This window comes from Lepisosteus oculatus, chromosome 9, assembly GCF_040954835.1.
Source record: "Lepisosteus oculatus isolate fLepOcu1 chromosome 9, fLepOcu1.hap2, whole genome shotgun sequence".
In the NCBI taxonomy this organism is placed as follows: domain Eukaryota; kingdom Metazoa; phylum Chordata; class Actinopteri; order Semionotiformes; family Lepisosteidae; genus Lepisosteus; species Lepisosteus oculatus.
The window spans coordinates 44,694,599-44,718,305 of record NC_090704.1 but is presented as its reverse complement, the minus strand read 5'-3'; the positions used below and the strand labels follow the sequence as shown (position 1 = coordinate 44,718,305).

The 23,707-nt window shown below is 49.6% G+C and overlaps 1 protein-coding gene across 11 annotated transcripts in view; it reads right to left on the bottom strand.

Moving 5' to 3' along the window:
- tnrc6c1 (trinucleotide repeat containing adaptor 6C1) overlaps nt 1–23,707 on the bottom strand; it is a 69,348-nt gene that overhangs the window by 11,190 nt on the left and 34,451 nt on the right. For 7 of the 11 annotated variants that reach the window (XM_015356198.2, XM_015356192.2, XM_069194595.1 and 4 more), the window contains exons 5-20: nt 15,443–17,962; nt 12,918–13,121; nt 11,767–11,933; nt 11,467–11,547; nt 11,041–11,098; nt 10,447–10,595; nt 9,758–9,907; nt 9,140–9,235; nt 7,477–7,626; nt 7,067–7,186; nt 6,456–6,539; nt 5,042–5,276; nt 4,701–4,868; nt 3,097–3,285; nt 2,326–2,475; nt 656–766 (exon numbers count right to left, since the gene is read on the bottom strand). In XM_015356198.2, the coding sequence (XP_015211684.2) occupies nt 656–766; nt 2,326–2,475; nt 3,097–3,285; nt 4,701–4,868; nt 5,042–5,276; nt 6,456–6,539; nt 7,067–7,186; nt 7,477–7,626; nt 9,140–9,235; nt 9,758–9,907; nt 10,447–10,595; nt 11,041–11,098; nt 11,467–11,547; nt 11,767–11,933; nt 12,918–13,121; nt 15,443–17,962 (4,632 nt within the window). Of the gene's footprint in view, nt 1–655; nt 767–2,325; nt 2,476–3,096; nt 3,286–4,700; nt 4,869–5,041; nt 5,277–6,455; nt 6,540–7,066; nt 7,187–7,476; nt 7,627–9,139; nt 9,236–9,757; nt 9,908–10,446; nt 10,596–11,040; nt 11,099–11,466; nt 11,548–11,766; nt 11,934–12,917; nt 13,122–15,442; nt 17,963–20,734; nt 20,937–23,707 lie in introns of those variants that run through there. The other 4 variants (XM_015356203.2, XM_069194596.1, XM_069194598.1 and 1 more) reach the window with 4 other exon arrangements.

Sequence of the window (23,707 nt, the reverse complement as noted above, 5' to 3'; positions counted from 1 at the left end):
CCAAAACATTGCCGAGGCTAGCTGTCACTTTTTAACCTTCCTGGGATGTTCTGGCTTGGCTCAGCAAGACTCTGCCAAGTTGCAGCAGGCTGAAGAGTAAGGAAACTTGGCTACCCTGGGGCCCCCATGCGTGTGAAGGAGCTTGTATTGTGAAAGACGCGTCAAGAGGAAGCATCTCGGAGAGGGACTGCACTGCTGCAGCCTACATCCGGGGGCTTAAATGTCAACCCAAAGCAGAGGGGGTGAGAATAAGGGGTGGGAAGAGGTGAAGGGTAAAGACAACTCATTCATCTTCTCTCAGCGTCACACATTCACATCCCAACCAGTTCAAACCCCTTCATGTCACAAACTGTGAGATGAAGGGCTTCACAAAGAGAATACTGAGCTACACAAGCAAAACACAACCCATGTCAAAATGTTCCTTTAAAGTCCAATTATATAAAAACTGAACCAGAATTTTGGTTCTCAGCATAAGCATTCTATTGGGAAACGGACTGAGCTACTTGTGGAAGTGGAGGGTTACGAAGGTGCCAGACTGGACGGCGTCACACGACGACACTGGTGCTAAGGAGCAGCGAGTCTGCGTGCACTCGGGACTGGAAACAGGGGGTCAGAGGTCAGGGGAGCGGGCAGGAGCTGGGGCAGGGGTCGGTACCTGCGGAGTCAGTAGCCGAAGGTGACAAACTGAAAGAGCTAGTGTGGGCACTGACAGGCCAGGCGTCGGAAGAAGGCAGCGCACCATTCTGAGAGGGTGGTGGGGACGAGCCTATGATATACGTGAAAATGAAAAAGAAGAGAGAGACTGTAGCAAGGGGGCCAAGGATTGACATCATCTGACGTGTCTGCAGCGTGGCATCCCCTGTCCCAGGGAAGCTGCACGGTCAGGTGAGGAATATCATGGAGGTTTCCTAGCTCAACTTGGGACTTCCACAACTCTTGGGAGTCAAAACAGCTCTTGACCGTTACTTTCATGACTTTCGTGTTAAACCATCAGAGACGGCAGATCAGGACAGGCGAGGTCCTGTGCCATGTGACACCAAAATGGTCAACAGCATTAGAGGAAAAGGAAAATCCACCAATTTTCCCACCCGCTTTTTCAAACTCAGGGCTGCGGGGGGAGACGGAGCCTATCCCGGCGAGCCACGGGCGCAAGGCAGGATTCACCCTGGACCGGACACCCGTCCATCTCAGGGCAGACACACAGACGCCAACACAGACACGCACACACTCACACCTAGGGCCAACTTTCGCAGAAGCCAATTAAGCTGCTAGTAAGTTTTTGGACTGGTAGTATTGTGGGAGGAAACCAGAGCGAACACAGGGAGATCATACAAACTCCACTCCAGATAGAATCCCAGGTCAGGAACTGAACCCGGGGGCCTAGCACCGCAAGGCGCCGTGCCACCCAAGAAGAAAAACAAAATAAATGGAAAAAAAGGAAGCTAATGGCAAACACCATCCCCTTGCTAAAGTGGTGCCTCAGACCAGTGGAAATCTGCCACACAATGAATCTACTGCAATGTATAACAATAAGAATGTATTCAGAAACACAGAGACACAAGAGTTAGAAAGCTATTAATTACGATAGTGCATTTTGTAATCAATAATCAAATCAAGCATTTAAATGCATTTAACAAAAAATATAATTTTGTCAGCCAGCCAGAATAGGGAAAATAATGCTTTGTCGTTTTCTGAATGTTTTTTGACGTCACCTTTATGAATGAGTTTCTCTTTTTATCCATCCTTCCACAGTAGATTAGCTATCTTTTCAAATAACAAATTTACTCAATAGGCATGAATTGTTTAGTAGCTTTTGTCCTACAAACTAGTTTTTATGTTGCTCTACTTCATACAGTAGGCACTTGTTCAGCAACCTTTTAACATATTAAGCCCCACACAGAAATTTCAGGCAACCAAAGGCTCGACTTCCAAATACATTGAGTCTTGAGTGCAGATTAAGTGCATCTGAAGGAAAATAAAGTATAAACAGACAAATTACTTGAATTTGTTGTCTAGGTCTGAAGGAAGCTTCTGACATTTTTCATGGGTTTCAATGGTACCTACAGCTTCTATTCAAACAGACTCTCTTACTGCAAAAAAGGATCTTTCAGAAAATGTTCAGCCTTCGCAAAATCTTCCTAAGCATGTAAAGAATAAGTTTAGAAAGCTATACACTAAAACAGTTGACTAGGCTTCCTCATGTACACTGCATTTATGAACAGTGCATGTACAGAACATGGTACTTTGAGCTGAGTGCTGACTAAAACACTGCACTTTCTCCACTCTGGGACACACTGAGTCCTAGCCAGTCCTCTCACTCCCTACCTCCGCTCCTGTCTCTGAGCAGGTAACGATTCACATCCTGGATATTGGTGTTGATGGTAGGGCCACTGGGAACACTTCCTGGAGTCACATTGGGATCAGTTTCCGGGTCAATATTTTGCAGTCCTTTCCAGGGCACTCCTGGGCAAAACTCTGAAACGTATCCGAAATGACAGCTTCAGAAACTCATTTATCGTTAAGTCCACAAACTAAGACATCACCCAGTTACTTCCCAGATTGACGTTTTTAGCTTCAAACTAAATTCAGGTATCAAGTATCAAATGCCTATCAAGACCTGGAACAATTTTCTTGACACAATCAGACATTCAGCACTGTTTCTGTCTCCAGCTAGACTATGCTTTTTCTAGACTGACTATATACTTTGAGTTCTCTATCTAATGAAAAAAAAGAGAAAAACTGAGGTGACTATTGAAAATTTCTCTTGTAAAAATTGAACTGTTAAGCATTTTAAGCGAGGGGGATAAGAAGAACCAGAACAGCCAAATGGGAGAAAAAAATATTGCCCCTCATGCAAAAGCAAAGGCATTTCTTGATGTGAATCGACAAAGGTAGACGTGGGCTTTCAAAGACAAACACAAAAATGTCCAAGCACATTCATGGATTCCAATTCTTCAAAATGGGGACAGCACAAGTTTAGATCGTTGTGGAATGGACAAATTGTGTGGAATTCCTCTAAACTGTATAGGTTAAAACAAAGACATCGGGGAAGGAGTTCTCTCGAACAAAACGGGCTCTTGCTTTTCTTTCACAAACCTGGTGGCCAGTTGATGTTGGTGCCGTTGGAGATTTTGTCATTGCTAGCTTTGCCCTGTGTCCAGCTGTCTGGGGCCACGAGGGGGCTGGCTGGAGACTCGGAGCTGGGGATGAGATTGTAGGGGCTGTAGGAGTCTTCCATGGGGGGCTTCCCTGGGGGGCCGAGACTGGGACCTGCAGGGATAGCACCTGGAAACACAGGCAACAGGAGTCACTTCTCCGGCTCCCTGAGGAACACGTCCACCACAAGGATCCACACAGAGCAATCCAGGGCGGCTACACGCTCACTGAATGAAATAAGAATCAGCACACACCCACACTCCTGTTTTCTAATGGGGTTCATTTCCAGGAGGCACCCTTTGCGAACAGTGAGCTAGGACAATGGAACAGTAAAACTGAGCACCTTTGGCCAGTTCATGATCCTACCAATCCTACAGAAATCTAATTGGTGGCTAATTAAAAAAAGGGTTGAAAGAGAAAAAAGCCCCTAAACAGGACAGCCTCACAGATTATATCATCATAACACAAAAGGAACCAGAGCGGCAGCTGTCTGCAGAACTGGTAACTCAGCACAATCATGGTCAACATTCTTAAATCCATTCACAGCCCACCAGGAGGAAAAAGGCCAAAGAGTGGACAGACAGGCTGACTGTGCTGAAGAAGGGGAAAGAAAGAAAATGGCAGAAGTGTGCAACTCAGTGGGACGGAGCGGCTATTCAGAAGCAGAGGGTGAAGAAGAAAAACCGTATTGCTTCACTTCCTCTTTTGGGATATGGCTTCATACATACATTTGCCTTGAAAAGCAACCTTTGACCTATAAATGCAATCAAGTCAGAGCAGAGTAAAGCTGCAGATTCTCCACCCACATACTTACGATAAACAATTTAGTCTGTAAAAACACATAAAACAGAAAAAAGGTGGGACAGTTTTTTAAAGCATACAGATTTGGATGTACACTATAATATGTACCAAGACATTTTGCCAGAAAACGCAAATGAACTGGCTGTGGTTCAGAGCAACAACTATAATAAAGGCTGTCCTACTCAGAGCACCTGAAGCAGATTTCTGCAAGACAACCTGCACTGACCTGAACAACATGAGGGATGAAAGAGTTCAGTTCACTTTGTTTCTATTCTGGATTACAACTAAAGCATGCAAACATGACACGGGAGAGATGAACGGCCTTCCTTGCATCTGAGGGTTGTGGGAGTCTGGAACAAGCTACTCGGACATGCTGTTGAAGCTAGTGCCCTGGTTCCCTTAGAAAACAGCTGGATATTCAACACAGATCATCATGCTAATAGCAACCAACTGGGTTACAAGTGCCTTTGATACCTTACAATCTTATGTTCTTGCAATTGTTTTGCCAGCGACTGAAGATGCCTTTATAAGATGTTCACTGGAATTTGTTGGTGGCTTTCCTAACTAATCTGGCTGATGTCTTGACCCACAGAGTCTCACATTTGCAGCCCCTCGCCCAGCTGGGTATCTGACTGGAGCTGTCTGGGTGAGGTGTCCTACTGAAGAGTACAGCAGCCGTGTCTCAGCTGGGATCTGAGCCTGCCGTGTTCCAGTTACTCCACCCGCTGCGGCCCTCTGCTTACCGTGCTTGCTGAGGTTTTGCTCCAGCGGCGAGGAGTTGCCAGAGAGGTTCTCCATGGAATTGGGGTGCGTCCACTGTGGCAGGCGGGACTGAGACTGAGAGGTGTCCTTCATGGACAGACCACCACTCACGTCTATGCTGCTTACATTCATGTTTGGATTCAGCCCAGCTGAACGAGACGGCACATGGTGGGGGGGGGAACACACACAAACGTCAGAATTCCAACTGGGGTTTGAGGACTTTGTCCCCCCCCCCCCCCCAGAAGTAAAATCCCCAAACTACCTTTAAAAAGGTGCCAGAGCTCTAAACAGTCAAGCAGGATTGTCTGCTAAGCACACTTACCGAGGGGGTAAGGAGAGTAGGAGTTGGGAGAAGACTGCTGCTCTTTGGTCTGCAGGTCAGCTAGGCCTGGGGCCTGGGGGTGGGGTGGGAAGCTGTCCAGGGCTGATTTGCCAGCACCGGGGTGCAGGCCAGGATGAGGAGGAGGCTGCTGCTGCTGCTTCATAAGCAGGGCCTGGGCCAGCTGTCGCTGGTGCTGTTGGATTTGCTGCTGCATGTTATTGATTGTACGTGCAACCTGGAAAAATACAACACCACCACTTCTTAAGCCTGGATCCTTCAAGCAAGAAGTTTGCAATTACACCCGGCTTTGAAGTATCTTAATTTTAAACACAACTCACATGCAATGAAAGTCTAGACCTGGGGTGAGAGATACACCAGGTCTTTTTAGAAAGTAAATAATCAAAAAACAACTTAAGCACAGGGACATTAAGTACAACTATTTTGTTTCATCAAACCCAGGTATTCTAATGTAAACATAAAAAGTACAATTTTTCATGTATTCTTAATTTTACGGCAAAATATACAATTTATCTTCTTTTATAGTTATACGTCTTAGGTTTGCAGAACTGATCTACCTCAATGATTTTTGATAAGAGAGGTGAAAACATATTACAAATGACTGCAGCGGAGACTTTCCTGTTTTTTAATTACACTACCTTTTAATTCACCCTCCATTGCTAAAAGCCAAGAAAACTATGCAAAATGTCCACTGGCTCATCAAAATCAACATGGACTAAAGAGACAGAAGAAGAACTATCCTGTGACTTTTTCCACTTAGCCTTGGAGACCCAAGCTGAAGTCAGAAATTAACTCCGATGAAAGTACACCACAGAAATCCCACGAGATGAGGGTTTTTTTTAAACTGTGAGAACATCAACAGCTTTATCTCCAACAATGAATCTAGCCAAGTCACGCAAAGAAACGTGCAAGTTGTTTTCAGCTGGGAAAAGGGGAAGAAGGAAAGGAAACCACAGTTTTATGCCATAGCATGAAAAAAAAAGAAAAAAAACCAACACTTCTATGGTAGCAAAACTTTGCCGGCAGAAACCAAGAAAAACCAAAAAAATTCGAAAAATCGTCACAGGTCGTGGTCACGCGAAGTGTACAACAAGGGAAAAGTTCGTTCAGTCAGATTCAGTTATTTTGCCCTTGCAAAAATCTTATTATCTGGATGTCTGCTATGGATGAGTGATATTACAAGTCAAGTTGGTTAACAACGCTGGTTTACTCTAACATCCTATTGTGTTCCTTTGTTGCACACTCACTGATGCAACTCCCCAGCTCAAAAAAAACAGGTGTCCATAACGAACACTCTTTGTTTAAAGAATAGCAGAGAACAGAGTGTTTAAGCTGAGATAAACCACTTGCCACAGCACCCCCCTCGGGGGAGAACCGGGTTCAAATCGGCACTCACTTGCTGCTCTTGTTGTCTGATGGGGCCGGACACGTTACGCTGGGCCTGCAACATCTGCTGCTGGATTTGTAAACGCTGGTAAGCCTGTGGGTAGAGAGAGTGGGCGAGGGGCGCAGACAACAGAGCAGGGAATGAGAAACACTGGCATCCCGGCCTCCTCCGGTAATTCACATGCACTTCCAAAGCAGCTATACAAAGGCACCATTCCACTTGGAACACGTGGAGTACTGCTGTAAATGAAGACACTTCTATTGTCTAATTTGTCACCTGGATTCATTTCCTAGCCCTTTTCTGGTTATTGGACACAACACTACCATGAATTACTTGACAGTGAACGAGGCCAAAACCATCAGTATTAATACTGCAGAGTGTGCCACAGCTGGAGCACGCCAAATGCAAAACAAACGTGCAGAAAAGATGTTTTTCTGAACTGATAAACCTGTATGTGTCCGACAGCTTACTCAGAGCTTTCAAAGCAGGCCCCTGTCCCCAACAGAAGGAGAATCTCGCAGCAGCACAGCCCCGCTGTATGCGAGCTCGGTGTACTTCCTGCTCAAGCACGATGCTCTTGCACCCCAGGTTACCTGGAGTTCAGGCCTCCAGCTACTCACCAGCTGCAGCTGGTAGAGTTGGTTCAACAGGGTCATGTGTTGAGGGTTCATTGGCGAGGTTAAAAGTGCAGGGTTCAGACCAATGTTTTTTGCTGCAAACTGCAAGAGCTGTGCTTGAACCTGGAAACGGAGAGACAAAGGAGTATTGAGCAGCCCTCCCTGCGACACTGCGCACGCCCTGGCAGGACACGGGTCTGTATCACGAACTACGTGATCACGACGGAGACGTAGCAGTGAAAGAAGGTCGTTATATTCACGGAACTGGAATTTTACAGGAGTTTTTTTTTTTAAATCCAGTTCAAGGTCTGATCAACGTAAGGGGGGGGGGGGAATAGACTCGAGAGGCAGAAAAACAAAAACAGATAAATAAAAGTTGCCCATTAGGCGGGCCAGGAGACGGCTCCGCTCACCTGAGGGGAGAGAAACTGAGGCACTTGAGCGCGAAGACTAGGCTGGGAGGAGCTGAGAGGTGGCACTGATGGCTGTTGGAGGGGAGGCTGTGGCTGCTGAATGGCCCTGGTTTGTGCTGCTCCACTACTGCTGAACACTCCGCTCTGCATCTGGGGGGGGGAGCGGGGGGGAGTCAGAGGAGAGCTGGGCAGAGAGGGAGGGGCCCGGGACACCGGAGCCCCCGTCTGCTTCCACGTACGGCTTAAAATCAACGGCGTTTCAAAGCATCATCATCCTCCTCATCCTCCTCTCCGCTAGGCCCCCGGAACCGCCTGCCCCCGGGCAGCGGTGACACCCCCCCCGAGAGCAGCGCCGCGAAGGAGCGAACCCGTGGACTGCCGTCGCCGCCCCCCGAGGCCGCGTCAGAATAAGAGTTCACGGTGCAAAAGAGCAAAATAAGACGCGCCCCCCCCCCCTGGAGCGGGCGAACGGGACACCTGTCATCTAAAGCAACATGTTTATTCGAAGGCGGGGTCAGATCGGTGAACCACTCAGAAACAAAAGAAGGGAGGAGGCCTCGAGGTGGGCAACGCCCGCTCCTCTGGGGGCCCCCCGGCCCACACAGGCCTCCTGCGGAAATCACACGCTCGCCCGCTACCCGGCCCTCATTCAAGGGCAGGGGGGGCGGCCCCTGGGCCAAGCTGCCTTTTGCTGGTACTGCAAGAGCACAGACCACAAGAGCTCTCCCCACGTTGTCAAGGAAACAAATGGAGGGATTCCCCAACTTCCTGACACATCCGCAGCAAGCATCCTCCCTGCCCACGGGCACCAGACACTGCTCGACTGTCTGTGTGTCTGTGTCTCCTTGGAGAAAAAGCTGGGGTATGCGAAAAGACGAATTCCTAATGCAAGAAATTGTATAGGGCTAATAAAGAAACATTATTATTACATTATTATAAGCCATCAGCTTCATTTTGTGCTTGGTGGTTTGTCACAGCGGTACATCCTCTGTGCCAAGACTTTACATTCCTACCCAGCAGAGCATTTTCTTTTGAGCTTGGTGGCTTGGTTTTAGAGCTTCTGAAACATTTGTACTGAAACACCGGTGCCCGTTTGACATAAGCCAAAGTTGCACCTTGCTGCATGAGTGATTTCCAGTAAATCTGTGCAGAATGAAATCTGATCAGCTTCTCTGCAACTGCAATAAAAATCCAAGTCTATTCATATTCTACCCATCATCTACTTGTTTTTAGGCCTTCTATTGAATATAAAATTTAATGCGAAAGCTTGAGTCCAGATGAAAGATTCCCATTAAATGACAAGTACAAAAAAGAGCAAGAACAAGAACAAAATGCAAACATAGGAAAAGGCTAAACAAAGTATGCAAATCAAAACCAGATTAGAAAGAGCCTACTCTGCTTAGGAGTATCCTGGCCAGTGACTCTTTCTCCTGAACCTTGAGAGCTATTGCGGGCTTTATAGGGGACCCCTCTGTGGCTAGAGACAGGGGGAATAGGGCTAATTTTACAACTTTCAAACCTGTAACTTGTTCCATCATCAACTTGGAAACGTAGCCAGTATATGCCAAGATCAGGAGAGAGTGTCACCAGCCCACAGAGCTCCACTTCTGGTCTTGTACTGCTACAGTAGGTGTGTAGTAACTGGGATTTCAGAATGCATTACTTGGATGGAGTGCTGTAACTTTGTAAGGTCCTCTGTGTTGGCTGCATTCCTGGGACGCTCATGGAAACGAAACGATCTCATCTCATTGAGTCTCTCCTAGCAGGATTATCGTGATAGAGATAAATGAATGAATAATCATCAGGAACAAAGAAGGGATGGAGGGGTTAAGGTACATTTTAAAGCATTGATTTTACTTTTCCAACTGCTCACTTTCAAGGCGTATCAGAGGCTTTGTCATGATCATTCGTCTTTCACACACTGGATTCTAAAAGCGAACTGTGATGCCACAAATATCAAGTCCCCAATCTAAGAGTTTTTTCCTTGTCGTTTTTGAGTCGACACAAAGCTCCACCAAGACCCACTGTAACAGTACATGTATCACATGCAATTGGCATCAGTCACGTTGTCAGAGAACTGAAAAAAACTGCACGATTCTCATCCAACTGCATACATTTTAAATACAACTCCAATCAATCCATAGTCCTTCATATCCCCTGCAGCGGTTTCATAAAAATTAGGATATATGAATGTGTACAGCTGTGTAATAGCACCCGGGGGCCCAGTTTGGGCCCCTAAAACCCAGTTCACACACACACCCACCAACCTAGGGGTGCCCACCTGTCTGTTGGAGTTCAAGTTTTGCATGGCCAGCCCCGTGGAAACCCCCCCCAGGGCCTGGTTGGGGAGGGCACTGCTGGACAGGGGGAGCTTCAGGCTGGGAGAAGGCAAAAACGGTGAGGTTGGGGCGTCTTCCACCAGGCTGCCATCCTGGGTGCAAAAAAGAAACAGAGCATGCTGCCATTGCCAGTCAGGCTCCTCAGCACCCAGGGACACGAAACGGTCTGGCTCCTCTCACGCAGCTTTTCTGTGGTTCCCTGTAGGGTGCCCCTCTCCCAGGAGTGAGCGCACTCGCAGATCTTTGTGCCACCGTTTCCAAGATCGGAACAAATGAGACTTATCATCATGGCTGGATCACCTTGCTTTAGCAGGTGATGAAAACTAGTGGAGACACACCTATTTGTCTCACGAGCTAGTTACTCGTTTCTTTTCAGCGCATGAGCATACCAGTTACTCAAACCACTGCGTACAACACCTCACAAAGAACAGAGGCTGCTTCTGTCACAGCGGCTGGGTTGGTGGCAGCTCTGTTCAAGTGCTGCCACCTCCTGGGCAGATGGAGGAAGCGCCTCGAGCACCAGCTGGATGAAAGATCTGGATTCTCTACATCTGACATCTCTGCCAGTAGTTTCACATGAAAACAAATGAGGCCCTCGATAGCCCAGCCCATCGTGCCGACCCCATCGTACCTTGTCCAGGAAGGAGGGCCGGTCAGAGGAAGACTCTTTGGAGATCGTCGGGGGCCGACAGCCCAGCGGTTTGGTGACCATACCGTTGTTGTACTCAGATATTCCCATCCCCCGCTTGTCCAATTCAGTCTTCTTTTCCAACAGAGCGCCTGGAAGAGCAAGTTAACATTTCAGTCCCATTTTCTGACATACTAAAATCTAGCGTGAATGTATCGGAGGGGAAGATTTAAAAGTTCCAAGAGAAAAAAAGACTGTTCTGCCTGTTAATGGATTTATTATCTATAAGATACTCATTGGCCTCTGCTGTTTCCTTAATTGGTTAAATTAAACATTATTTCCAGGATGTCAGCCCTATGAGATTTAACGTAAATGAAACACGCAAGACCCACGTGCCTGTAGGAACACAATCTGATGTTTGCGTTGCCCTATGTCTACAGCTCTTGACCAGTTCAGCCCCTCCATGTGAGAAGTGAATGAATGCTCTGACATGCTGTAGCTGCAGTCGGCCAGCCACCCACCCAGACAAGTCTCACAGTCCTATTAGCTATTAAGAAGCAGTTGGGTCAGTGACTGCCAAGACCTGCTCATACTTACTCATTGCCTGATCCAGATTCATGTTGCTGCTCTTCAGAGCTTCCTCTGCTGGATCTCGCTGTGGACAGAGAGGAGTGCGTTAACCAGGCTGCACTAACTAACAACTTTTAAAGGCACAGAGTCAGGCTGAACACCAGAGGAATTACGCACACAGCAAGCACAGTTCTTTTAATCATTATTGGCCCAATATGCTAATTAAAACAGAGTAACAAATATTTTACACCGTGTTATCTTTTACAGCCATCATAGATAGTGTAATGACTAAAATCCAACTGCATGCAAAAACCCAACCATGCATGTACATTGTTATGCTACCTAGAATTAAGAGCTAAAAATCAACATGTACTGTAAGGGCATTATACTGGGACAAGCAGGACTTCTATGACATCACACTGATCGGAAAATCCACGCTGGAGGCTCACTCACCGGGAAGCCCATGTCCGTGAGCTGTTTGATCAGGCGGCTCATGAGCCACACGTCATCCTGCTTATTGAGTGCCTTCATGGCCTGGAGAGGAGAGAGAAGGAAAGTCACTGGTGCTGCATTTCTGTGTCCTGCCATTGCCAGCAATAGAGCAGAGCTCCCCCTCCAATGCCGAGGTTTTTTTCCAATGGCCACATGCGAGTTCTCAAATTGACTTTAGGTTGGCTGCATTAAAATGTTTCACAGATTAAGGCACTCGCTATTTTCAGGAGTGTCTTGTTTCTTAACTACCCAGTTTCTCACCTTCTGCTGTCCCTTCTTGGGCGCATTACCCCACGAGCTGCAGGAGGAGTTGCTCTCCTGCGAGGCAGTGCTGTTCCACATGTCCCCCTCTTCCTGCTCCCACTGCCCTGCAGACAGGCTCAGCTCGTCCGCGCTGCCTCCCCAACCGTCTTGCATAGATTTGGAGGCTAGAAAAACAGAATAACTTTCAGCGAGGCTGTGATGCGACAAGAGTAACGTAAACTTCGGCAATCTTCAGTTGCAAAAGATCCATTTTTTTTTCCTTTTTAATAAGCACTGCTCTGAGTAATTCCTAGAAACAAAATGTAAATCTGTCTCAAACAAATTACTACACTATTTGTACGGAAAACCGGTTAAGAAAATATTTTTCACATGGCAGAGAAAAAAACTCAAAATATTATTCATGGTGCCAATGGGATTATTTCACAATGCTGATAAAATAGCTCAGTGTGTGAAACACTGTGATTTAATTACAGTTTAATTTAATAGTGATTTAATAGCTCAGTGTCTGCAACAACACCTGTGTGCCACTGGATGGCAGTATTGTTAAACAAATCAGCCAGAAGCATTCAATGTTTTCTAAAATGCTTGATGGTCAACTCTTCTGTGATTCACCTCAAACTACGAGAGAAACAGCCTCGACAAATAACAGTGCCTGACACCGTTACTGTAGAAAACTTCCAGTTAAGCCCACATTCCAAAATAAAATGAGTAACAGAAGTGATCAAGATGGTCTTTTGACTGCTTGAACTTGAACTTGAACTTTATTGCCATATGTAACCGGTACTGGTACAATGGAATTCTTACTTACAGAAAGTCTCTCGATTGTAAAACAAGTGGAAAAAACAAGACAAAGTGCAAACAGTGCATCAAGACAATATACAAACAAACAATAGACAATGTGCAAGTAAACATGTAGACAGTTTGAATGTAAACAATACAGATGTGTAAACAATGACTGGAGATGTGCAACAGATCAGAAATCATAAAGAGGTAGATGGTGATGGTGTAGATGTGGTCCGAGGGGGATGGCTAAATGTGTTCGCCAGTCTCACTGCTTGTGGATAGAAGCAATTCCAGACAGCTGTCTGGAAGCTCTGTGGGCCCTGTTTGTCATGAGCAGGTAAGTAACCCCGAGCAGTAAGGGTTACCTGGCTTGCAGGGGGCTGATCCGGGGGGGACGCTGCCCCTGCTGTAGTGCCCTGCAGGATCAGGGGAGGTGTCTCCCCAGCCCCCACAGCCACTCGGGGGCTTGCCCCAGGCCGAGGTCCCGTTGTCCACTGCCGGGGAAGCAGAGGCCGGCTCGCCCCACGAGGGCTCGGACTTGGAGTGGACGCTGGGCAGCTCTCCCCAGCCTGCCAGAGAGAGAGAGAGAGAGAGAGAGGACACTTCAGCTCCATCACACCAGAGATTCGATCAAACCTACGCCTCCCTGTCCTGCTCTGTGCGTGCCATTTTCACTCTGGAGCACAAGTGGACCACTTCCCCGACACACAGCCAGTCTTCTGCCCATCCCTGACACATGCTCCCACTGTCCCAGGACATCTCTCCTCTACCTTACTGACACGATTCCTGTTGATGAACTTATGTCGCTACCTTGCAATTTGGACTGTATTGTTTTACAATTAAAACCCACTAAAGCTTGAGGACAGATTCCTTATTCAAGTGTATATTTCAACCAATTCATCTGCATCCCCCCCACACCACAGGAAGCAGGAGTACCTTTTAAAAATCAACTCGAGAGATCCAGCCTTCTCTAAATGAACGGCTGTAATGCCCATTTAATTCTTGGCCCGCCTCTAACAGTTGGCTGCCAAACCCTCGCCATGCATGGTGTCTAATCCCTCCTTGGCTTGGGCTATACACTCCAACTAACAGCAGGGGGCGCCTGACCTTTCCAGTGCAGCCACCCATAACCACTTGCAGATGGCAGTTTCCTATAATTACAGATTTCCTTAAAGGAAAATGAAACTTTCTGGTAATTTGCCATTTTTACTGAGTTTGTAAACAACATTCCTTGGCTTTTTCACCCTCCCAGTATTCAGGTCCCCCCCATTACACATCTGTATCTGTCGTATCATTTCTTAGACCATTTTGGTGGGCATCACTGAAGGATCCCATGGGCTTCGTGCCTGCTGGTGCAACCAAAAAACCTTTTCCCTTATAACAGTTTGCAAAGACCGGTTTGTTGCTGTTATACAGTAAGCATCTCAAATCAACCAAAACCTCGATATGTTCTGAAGATGTTTCAGATGGAGCCCACTGCGTGGAACCTGTCAGCTGCGGTCTGGTTGAATTCCCAGCTAATGGCCCCTTCCTACAGCTCCGTTTCTGACACGGAACCCCAGCAAAGACAGAAACCAACTGTGCTCATTGCACTTCCAGGCCAGCTCTGCACCTGCACACAGATGGGGGACTGGCTGTTTTGATCACGGCTGTGTGGCTTTGAAAGCGTGCCGGCAGCACGTCACAACGTCAGCCGTGACGCACTGGCTTTCCAAGTGCCTAAACCATCAGACACCCCTCAGCGTCCCCAAGGGGAAAGACTGCGGGCGTCTTGTCAGCATCTGTGGATGCTGTGTGTGGAGTCCACAGCCTCCAGCACTGCCTGGTTTTTTTTTTTACAAGGTCTGCATTCACTGCTCGGCTCTGGAAGCCAATTACATCGGCTGCGAACAATCTCAGACAGCACTAGGGGTACTATATTTTAACGCTCGTAGGTACCCCCAAAGACCGTGCGGGTGTCTCAGAATATTCAAGATGGGGTCAACTCTTGGGGAGCGAAAAAACAAAAACAGACACATTAAAAAATTGAATACACCAATGCTTAGCAGTGCAAGTTGACTCACAAGCCTGCACCGTTTCTCCCTCCCCTACACACAGAAAATAAAACTGCACTCAGGTGAAGGAATAATTTCAGTGCCATGTACACTGTAATTACCATCCCACAGAATATTCTGAACACCGTGATACATGACCGGGTGAGAATCCATTCAAGTCTGCGATTAGCATCAATTACAAAACAACACAAGAAAATAATTTGAGGCATCAAAACCACCGATACGAATGAAACGCAATCACTGTCAGGGCTGTATCAGGAGATGCATAAATGGGGGAAAAAATTACAAGGAACGTCATCAATTAGCAACTGTACAGAAACACAATTACAGAAGGGATTTCTTCCCCTGGAGTTTTCCAGCGCAGCGCGAGCTGGTGTATGATCCAGTCCTGAATACTAATTCGCCCGAGCCAGGGTGGACACCGTCCTCCAGGGCCTGAGCTCCTGCAGGGCTCACAAGCACTTCTAATCAACACGACAAAGAGCCCAATAAACAGGTGATCCGATTCCTCTCCCAAACAATCGATTCAACAAAGCAAACAAGATCAGCAGGGGCAGGGAGGCACACGCCTGTACAGTCAGGAGGGACTGCTGCTGCTGAAAAATGGGGAGCAAGACTCACACACTGCACAAAAATTCTGATCCCTTCAGCTTTTCCAACGAGTTAGCACGGGGTTTCCGGTTCACAAAATAAGACGCCTCGCTTTGAGCAAACCAACAGGGAATTATACACTTACAAATAAGGCGGTGAGTTTGTTTTACCAGGGCCCAGTGCTCTCAAAATTAAAGTGGTCCTAAATCCTGCTCGACAGGAGGGGGCAACAGCCAGGCACTCACCTGGCCCAGCGAGGGGAGGCCGGCCCTGCGGGGCACCTGCTTGGTGAGGCGCTGCCGTCTCGGGCGTGCTGTTGTTGTTGGCGTTGTTGGCGGCGGTGTGGCTGTGGCTGTGGTTCTGGCCCGGGGTGCCCCCGTGGTGCGGGGGGTGGTGGTGGTGGTGGTGGTGGTGGTGGTGGTTGTTGTTGTTGCTGGGGGCAGGGGGGTTGTTGTTGTTGCTGTTGCTGCTGCTGCTGCTGTTGTTGTTGTTGCTGGGAGCGGGGTTGCTCTGGATCACGGGGTTGTTCCTGTCCCACATGTTGACAGCCTTGTTGCAAGCGCTCGGGTCGCCCCAAGCCGAGGTACCGTCGTCGATCTCCATCTTGCGGCGGATGGAGGGAGGGGAGGGCTCCTCCCAGCCGGTAGGCTCCCCTCCCGCCTCGGGCTTCGCGCCCCCGCCCCAGCCCGAGCCGCTCTGCTTGACAGAGCCCGCGCCCCCCCAAGACCCCACGCCCCCCCCGGCCATGCTGCCGCCGCCCGGGCCGTCTTGGGGCTTGCCACCCCACCCCTGCACGGGGGCGCTGTTGCGCTGCGTCTCCCCCCAGCTCGCCCCCGGCTTCCCCCACCCCCGTGGGCCTTCCTTCCAGCCGCCTTCCCCCTCCCAGGGGGTGGCAGTCGGGCCGTTCTTCTTGCCCTCCCCGGTCTCCCCCCAGTCCCCCGCGCCCCCGTTACCACTAGGAGCCCCGCCCCCCCAGCCGTGGGAAGGCTTGGGCCCCTCGCCCCAGCTGTGGGGTTTGACCTTGGCGGGGGGGTCGTCCCAGCTGGGGGATTTCTCCTCGGGACCCCAGGACAGCCCGCCCTTGGGGGGGTTGGCACTGGGGCCGCTGGGCGAGGGGTCTCCCCAGCCCCCAGAGCCGTTGGGTGCTTTCTTGCTGCCGGGCTGCTCGCCCCAGCCAGAGCCGGGTGGACCGGGGGCGGGCGTGACGAGCACCGGGGAAGGGTTCCCCCAGCCCGAAGCGGCCGAGGAACTGGAACTGGACCCTTCGCCCTTCCCGGCCGAGTTCGACATCTGAGCAGCGCCGGGGTTTGCGTTGGCGCCTCCGCTGGCCAGCTGGGGTCCAGCCGAGGAGGACGCAGCGGAGGATGAGCCCCAGGCTTCGGTCCCGTTGTCGTTCTTGCGGTCGGGCCGCGGCGGTTCCTCGGTCTCCCACACCGTGTGCTGCCGAACCGGGGTCTGGCCCCAGCCGGTGTTGCACAGCACGCGGGGATCCAGGTCTTGCCTGGGCAGGGGAGGGGCCGGCTCTTGCTCGCTGGACGACCTCTCCCTCCGGCGGGACCGGCCCTCAAGGCTGTCGTTGCTGCCCTCGCTGGCGGGGGCGTTGGCCGTGCGAGTCCAGGAGCTGAGCTGCTCCTGGGGGGGGGTGCCGGTCGACTCCCACCCTTTGGCCTCGCTGGAATGCTTGCCCCAGTCGCCGCCAGCTGATCGTCCCCAGGCACCAGTGCCCCCAGCTCCTCCTCCTCCTCCTCCTCCATTCCCGGAACGGCCCCAAGCAGAGAGCAGGCCGGGGCCGCTCGTTGGCCCCGAATCCCAACCAGAATCCTTAGAGCCAGCTGACTTGGCATCGCCATTGCCCCACAATGAACCCCCCTCTCCATTGACCTGTGAGGCTCCAGTGGGAGGCTGAACAAGCGACCCCATGCCCACGGGTACAGTCCCCCAGCTGGGCAGGCCGTGGATGGGGCTGAGAGGCTCCTGTTTAGTGTTATTTGGTCCATCAGTGTTAAGGTTCTGAGGTTCGACGCTGAAAGACACATTCGTGGACGGGGAGGAGCGAGGCTCTGTAGCGTCAGGAGGGAGAAGACTCCCCCAGGCATTGCTGCCGTTACCCCCTGCAAGGTTTCCATTGGCGCTGCCCATATTGCCACCGCCACTGTTGCCCTGAACCGGTGGAGCTCCTGCTGGGCTGCAGAGGTTGGGGGCAGGAGGAGGGTTATTACCTCCCAGCCCACCGCCCCCCATGCCGTTGCCTTCATGCCCTAGCACAGGCCAGGCAGCAGGGTTGGCATTCGGGTTTAGGTTCAAGTTAAAGTTGGAGGAGCCCCAGCAGGGCTGGCCCCTCCCTCCCACTGGCAGGTTGTCCGTCTTCCCCTCTCCTCCAATGGTGGAGGGGCAGTGGGCGGGCCCAGAGCCCCAGCCGCGGCTGGCCCCGCCCTGGCCAGAAACCATGTTTCCCGAGTGGTTGGCGCTGGTTTTGCTGCTGGGGTGGTGGGCGGGGAAGTGGCCTTGCTGCCCGCCCCCCGTGGCCATGCTCATGCTGCTACTACTGCTACTGCTGCTAATCTCTGTGGCACAGTCAGTGTCCGTGGTGCATTCTGGGGGGGCGTGGCTGTCGCCGCGGGAAATGGAAGGCCACGCCTCGGTGTCACGCTCGTCGATGATCACTTGATCCCAGCTGCTGCTGTTGGCTTCGCTCCGACTGGTGGGCTGGGGTCCCCAGTGGGGATTCTCATACTGGGCTCCCAGGCCGCTCTGGTGGGGCAGCTCTGCAAGGCAAGGAGACAGGGAGACCAAGCTGTTAGCCTTGCAAAGAAGGAAGTTTTACTGGCTGTTTCAGAACATTGAAGAACACCGTGCAAAGAAAATGGAGCAAACAGTAATGGCCCCTGAGGCTGTGATCCCTTGCGTAACATTTATTAAGATAAAACAATGCCGCCAATCACCCCTAACCTGCGAAAAAGCACACAGCGAACAATTCTGTACGATTAAGAATATATTACATTCATGGTTTTGTAACTTGATATTATGTGACAGCCCTTTTCCAAACAGGTGAGTAAAACTAGGCAATATAAAAATGTGATAAAATCTTTGACTTCAAGGGCTTTGCAAAATGTAAACTACTTCCTGCTAATTAAAAGTATAGAAGACGGAGTGAGACGTTTACGGCCCGAGCGGTCAGCGCAGGTACCGTCCAGCCAGAGAGAGAGAGAGAGAGAGAGAGAGAGAGAGAGAGAGAGGGCCGGCCCGAGGAGGCCCATCAGTCTCCATTTCACTTTCCCAGGCCGGCGCCGAGAGAGGGGCGACGGGGCGGAACGGTGCTCATTTAGCGAGATCGCACCAAGACGTGCCCTCATCCATCTCTCCCCACGCTCTGCCAGCCCTGCACAATGCCGGGGCTGCAGCTGCACCACGTGACGCCAGGGGCTCCGGGCGCAGCCCCGCTCCCGCCACTCGGCGCCCACGCACGGCCAGGTACAGGACCACCGCTTCCAGAGTTCGATCCCACTCTCGCCTGCCCGGCTCGGTTCATTCATCTGCTCTACGGTCACTTTTAAAAGAAGCTTCATCCTTCAGATGTCGAGAAAAGCACATAAGGCTCCTCTCAGCTGGGGCTCAACTATTTAAAAACCCAAACTTACTCTAGTAACACGGACCTATGCTGCAGTGAAATTAAAAATGAATGGGAATCTGCAGGGGTAGAAGCCACGCTGGATAATTACTGGACGGTTGAAGAAAAGAGCAGGGAAGGCTCGGCCATTTTAAACGCCGAATGTTAAAACTCCAGTGTGCAGCTGGAGGCTGCGTCCCAGTGCGAGATTAGTGAAAAGCCCTGCAGCGCAGCCAATCAAAACCTGCAAAAGACAGCAGCGAGCTCTGTGGCTTCCCTTCCTTTCGTCTTCACAGCAGTGCTGCGGTGCTCTGGCTTCCTGTGGGGAATCGGGGCGAGTTTTCCACCCCGCTTCAACATCTTCAGCCCTGCTCATAAAAACAACACGTAGGAAAGCGACTTCACAGTTTCCCTGCTCTGCAAAGTTGGTGCACGGACTTCAACACTCGACGTGCTAGAGAAAATGCATTCCTAAATGTACTTAGATCACCTCAAAACTAGACGTCTCTAGCTACTCTCTTTCTTGCACACCCACACACACACACAAAAAAAAGACAGGACGGAAAAATTTTAGACAGACCGGCTCTTTTTAAACAACAAAAATACGAACTGTTAGCAATGGAACACGTTTAAAGAATTCTATTTTAATAGGAATGTTAAAAGAATAACTTAAGAATTGAAACTCGTTTCTATTATAGATTGAAATTCCTAGTAACAAGACTAAGCTTCGGCAGTATTTGTAGATGCTGATATGAAGTTTGCAAAAACTGTATTTTGGGAATTTGTCTTGTGTTCTTTTCTGTGAACTACAGTCATTTCTGCATCATTCTCCCATTCCAGGCACTTATCTTCCCTTCCCAGGCAGCGATATCTCTCTGCCCTTTAATACAGTTCACACCTCCCCAGTGTCACATGGGCACTACACTACTGCTGACAGCCCATGACAGCACCACCTCCTAATTCCTCCCTACTTATCAACGCACAAGTCTCTCTCTTCAGGACACCCCCCTCCCCTCCAGAGAAAGCCACAGTAGCTCCACACCATTACGGTGACCACCTGGACAGATAGCCCTTTAGCTCTTAACTACAATACTGTGTCTTTAGAGCCACCACTCCAAGCCCCCAAGGTCAAGCAATCCCGCTATCAACACATGAATGCGCAGAGTCTCTCACTTCCTCTCCTAACCAAAACACAACAGTCCAGACCTGGGCTCTTCACAATCACTTCACACTCCCGCCCGCTCAGTGCTGCTATCAACAATCCTGCATTCCTCTCATGGGATCTGCACCACCCTGCAGCCCAGACTACCTCTTCCTCTGCTGGTTTTCCAGATCTGAACATTCTTCACGCGTCCCTATGTAAAAAAAACAGGACTTGTTTCAGGGCATGGAACAAGTGCAATTCTGTTATCTTTCAGTGTCAATATCTTGGCAAGCGCTTCAGACTGGCACGGTGTCAATCCCTTTTTGTTGTTGTTGTGTTTGGTATGTGCCTGCATGCATGTGTGTGTGAGGGAGCTGATCCTCAGAGCAAGCTATGTGCGCAGTATAACAAGATCCCATACCAGGCAGGATCTCAACCCTTTCCTGCAAAAGGAAAAGTGACAACGAACAACGACGCAGAAAAAGAAGGGAGAATAAAGAGCAGCAATAGGCTCTCGACACAACACTGTCCTTTTGCTGCAAAGGACGCCATTTTATCAAACCTGAACCGCAGCCAAGAGCCTGGAACTGCTGCGTCTCCGTCTCGCTCGCTCTCTAAAAACGCCCGAGCGCTAAATTAATCACACAACTCGGGAGAGCGAGCGGCCGCTTCTGTTTTTGTTATCATTTGAACGCTACCCTCGGAGAAGTGGGGGGAAAAAAAAAACACAGGAATAGACAAACGCAGCCAGCAGGGAAGGGGGCTGCCGCGGCGCGGACGAAATACCTGGAGAGAGGTGCCGACCGACCATCCTGAGAGAGGCTGCTACGTTGTGTGTGAAGCGGTGGCCATCCCCGTTTCAATATGTCTGCTGCAAGGCATCTGAACCTCATTCTGAAAAGCTGCCAAGAGATTGCTTCTCTGTGTGCAAGCGACCGCCCTTCAATCCCAGTCTGGCTCGGCTTGATCCAACCTCTACAGCCCCGCTCCCTCTCTTTCCCTACTTAAAACACTCTTCCTGCAGGAATCTGAAATTTGCACGGAGGTATAGGTGTCTTCTTCTCTGGGCTGGGGAAGGAGGGAGGGTTTGAAGCACTGCTGTGAACGGAGGCATTTCTGGAGTGCGACACAGAGGGGATTAATGGAGGGGGGAAAAAAAAGAAAAGGGCTTCCTTCTCTTCTCCCTGCACTTCAAACTGTCACAAAATATTTAGCCTACACCACTCTGGCTGCAATTACCAGTGCAGCTTACAGTCTCTCTCTGAATACCAGCCAAAAACAAAGCCACTCCAGCTTCCCTGATTGGCCACTCTGGAAATGAGACTCTGCTCTATTCATCTTCCTTCTAAAATACACACACTCTCTCTCTCTCTCAAAGCAGTTTTCTGTATTTATATTAAAACAGCAAATCCTTGAATGCTCTGCATACAAGTGTAGCCCCCCCCTGCTTCTGTGCCCCCCCACCCCCACTTAAAAAACACAACCCAACACTCGCATAAAACAAAGAGATAAACATGTTAAATGAAGCTCACAAGGATACGGGCAAGAGGCCAAAGACTGAAATGTCTTTCCACACAGTACCCGAGTTGAAATGAGCGAGGGAGGGGAGGGGTGTCAGAATGAGAAAACACTAGCTTGCAGCATGAAGGATTACATTGTTTATAAATGATCCAAATGACTCCCAAAAACAATACGTCACAGCCTGCAAAGAACGGGCCTTTATTATGTGCTAATTCAGCTCCAGCCTCTCTCAAGTGAAACATGCAATGATGTCATCAGACTTGCTCCTGACTGCTAGCTTTGTCTTTAAATACCCCTTCATGGAAGCTCAGGCTCCTCGAGATCAAAGGGCTCAGTTTTGGTGTACCCCCCAGAACTCTGATGGCACAGCGATTTAAACCTCAACCACTCTTTATAAGGAGCGCAGCACTTGGAAAGAAGGAAGCAAGCAGGGAGAATAAAGGCCAACGATTAAAATGCCATTGACTGGACCTGTGAAAACGGGGCAGGCGTTATAGCAGTTCAGCTCCAACACAAACGACAAGTTTTGGTAATGCTTGAAATTAAACTGTATAGATAAGGGTTAAGCCGATAAAGGATGATCACTTTCCTGTAAACAGAGGGACTGCTGGATAGTGACCCTGACATCATCACTGCTCTCGCTGGACCCTTTGTTATATAAATAACCTTTCATTCGTCACTTTAAAGCTTAATCTAAAAGGCAACCCAAGTTTCTAATGCAGGTATTAACTGGAGTTTAAGTCATCATGGCTTAAAGTCTCGTTCGTGCTTTCCTGACAACTTTGAGAAAACATGCAGTAGTTCCTATGGTTCTGAAGGGCCAACAAAGACAATGCATATGTTTCAGCTCCCTGTTCACCTCCTTAATTGCGCTGCAAGCCTTGTGCATCACAGATTTTGCATTGTGAAGCAGACCTAATTCACCCCACTGCAAGACGACACTCCCCATAGTGAAGGGGGAGGAGGCAGTAGTCACAATTGATGTCATTCATAATAATCTGGACTGAGCCGCATCCAATATAATTTTTTTTTTTGGGGGGGGGGTCTGCGGGACTTCCAAGTGGCTCGAATGGGAAAAGGTACAAGCCCAAGAGCAGGATGAGCTCCTTGATCGCAGGCTCGAGCCGGGGTCACGTCACTGACCAGGTGGGACTGGGAAAATCCCCCAGGTGGCGGAGCACATTCGGTTGAGCACCACTGAGGGTTGGGTGGGGCTGGCCAGCTAGGGCTCTCAATGTCACAGCGTCTGCATGCATGCAGTGCTGTCAGAGAGGGATGCACCGCTCCTCCTGTTGGTGCTGCATCTCCAGCATCGGGCTATTTCACTTGTGTTAGACACAGGGAAGTGGGAAGGTCTGAGGGAGTCCGCCTTCACTTCCTCATTCTCCCCTGTGTGCGGTCACAGGGTTTATGTGTCAAAAGTCCCACAATTGGCTATTCCAAACTGGGTGGATATAGCAAAAGCAATTGTCAAAAACTGGCTACATTTCTAAAGAAAACCTCATGCTTTGAGGTTAGGTAAGGGAAGATACTCTAACCTTGAAGCCCCAGTTACACTTGTCAACAAACCTCCTCAGAGCTGCCCTAGGACTTCTCTGCTCGCCAAATGGCCCAGATCTGGCACTTTAAAGGCCAGTCAAGAGGGGCAGACCTGGCTGATGCCGCTACAAAATGGCTACATATGGGAACATTCAGAGAAATCTGCTGTACGCTCTGAAGCTGGGACTGCACAGCACCATCCTGCTCCAGCTGACTCTCTGGCACATGATGGAAACGAAAGGTGACACAATAAGGACAGAAAGGGCAGGGTGACCAGCGCAGCAGTCTGCTTCGCTTCGGGGGGAGCGGGATATCTATATATACCTATATACCCAGGATATCTACCGGGTAGCAGTGAGGCACTCGGACCTGATCTATACGAGGATGTCTGTAGCCAGAACCGATGTCATTTAGAAAAAATCTTGGAGAAGGGAGAAGAACCCAGCACCTCCAAGCTCTTGGAGAAGGGACAGAAGCCTTGCTGCAATCATGCTCAATCACATTGCTCTTAAGATATTTTGGAAACCACATTTATTTGAAAGCCTTTATGTGTAACACAGTAGTAAAAGCAGTATGGTTTTAAGGACTACAGTCTTGGCAATTGATAATATAATTATGCTGCGTCAAAGATTAAATACACAAACTGAGGATTTCAAAAGTAATATCAAATTCCCTGAATGATGACAAGGTTTTGACCTT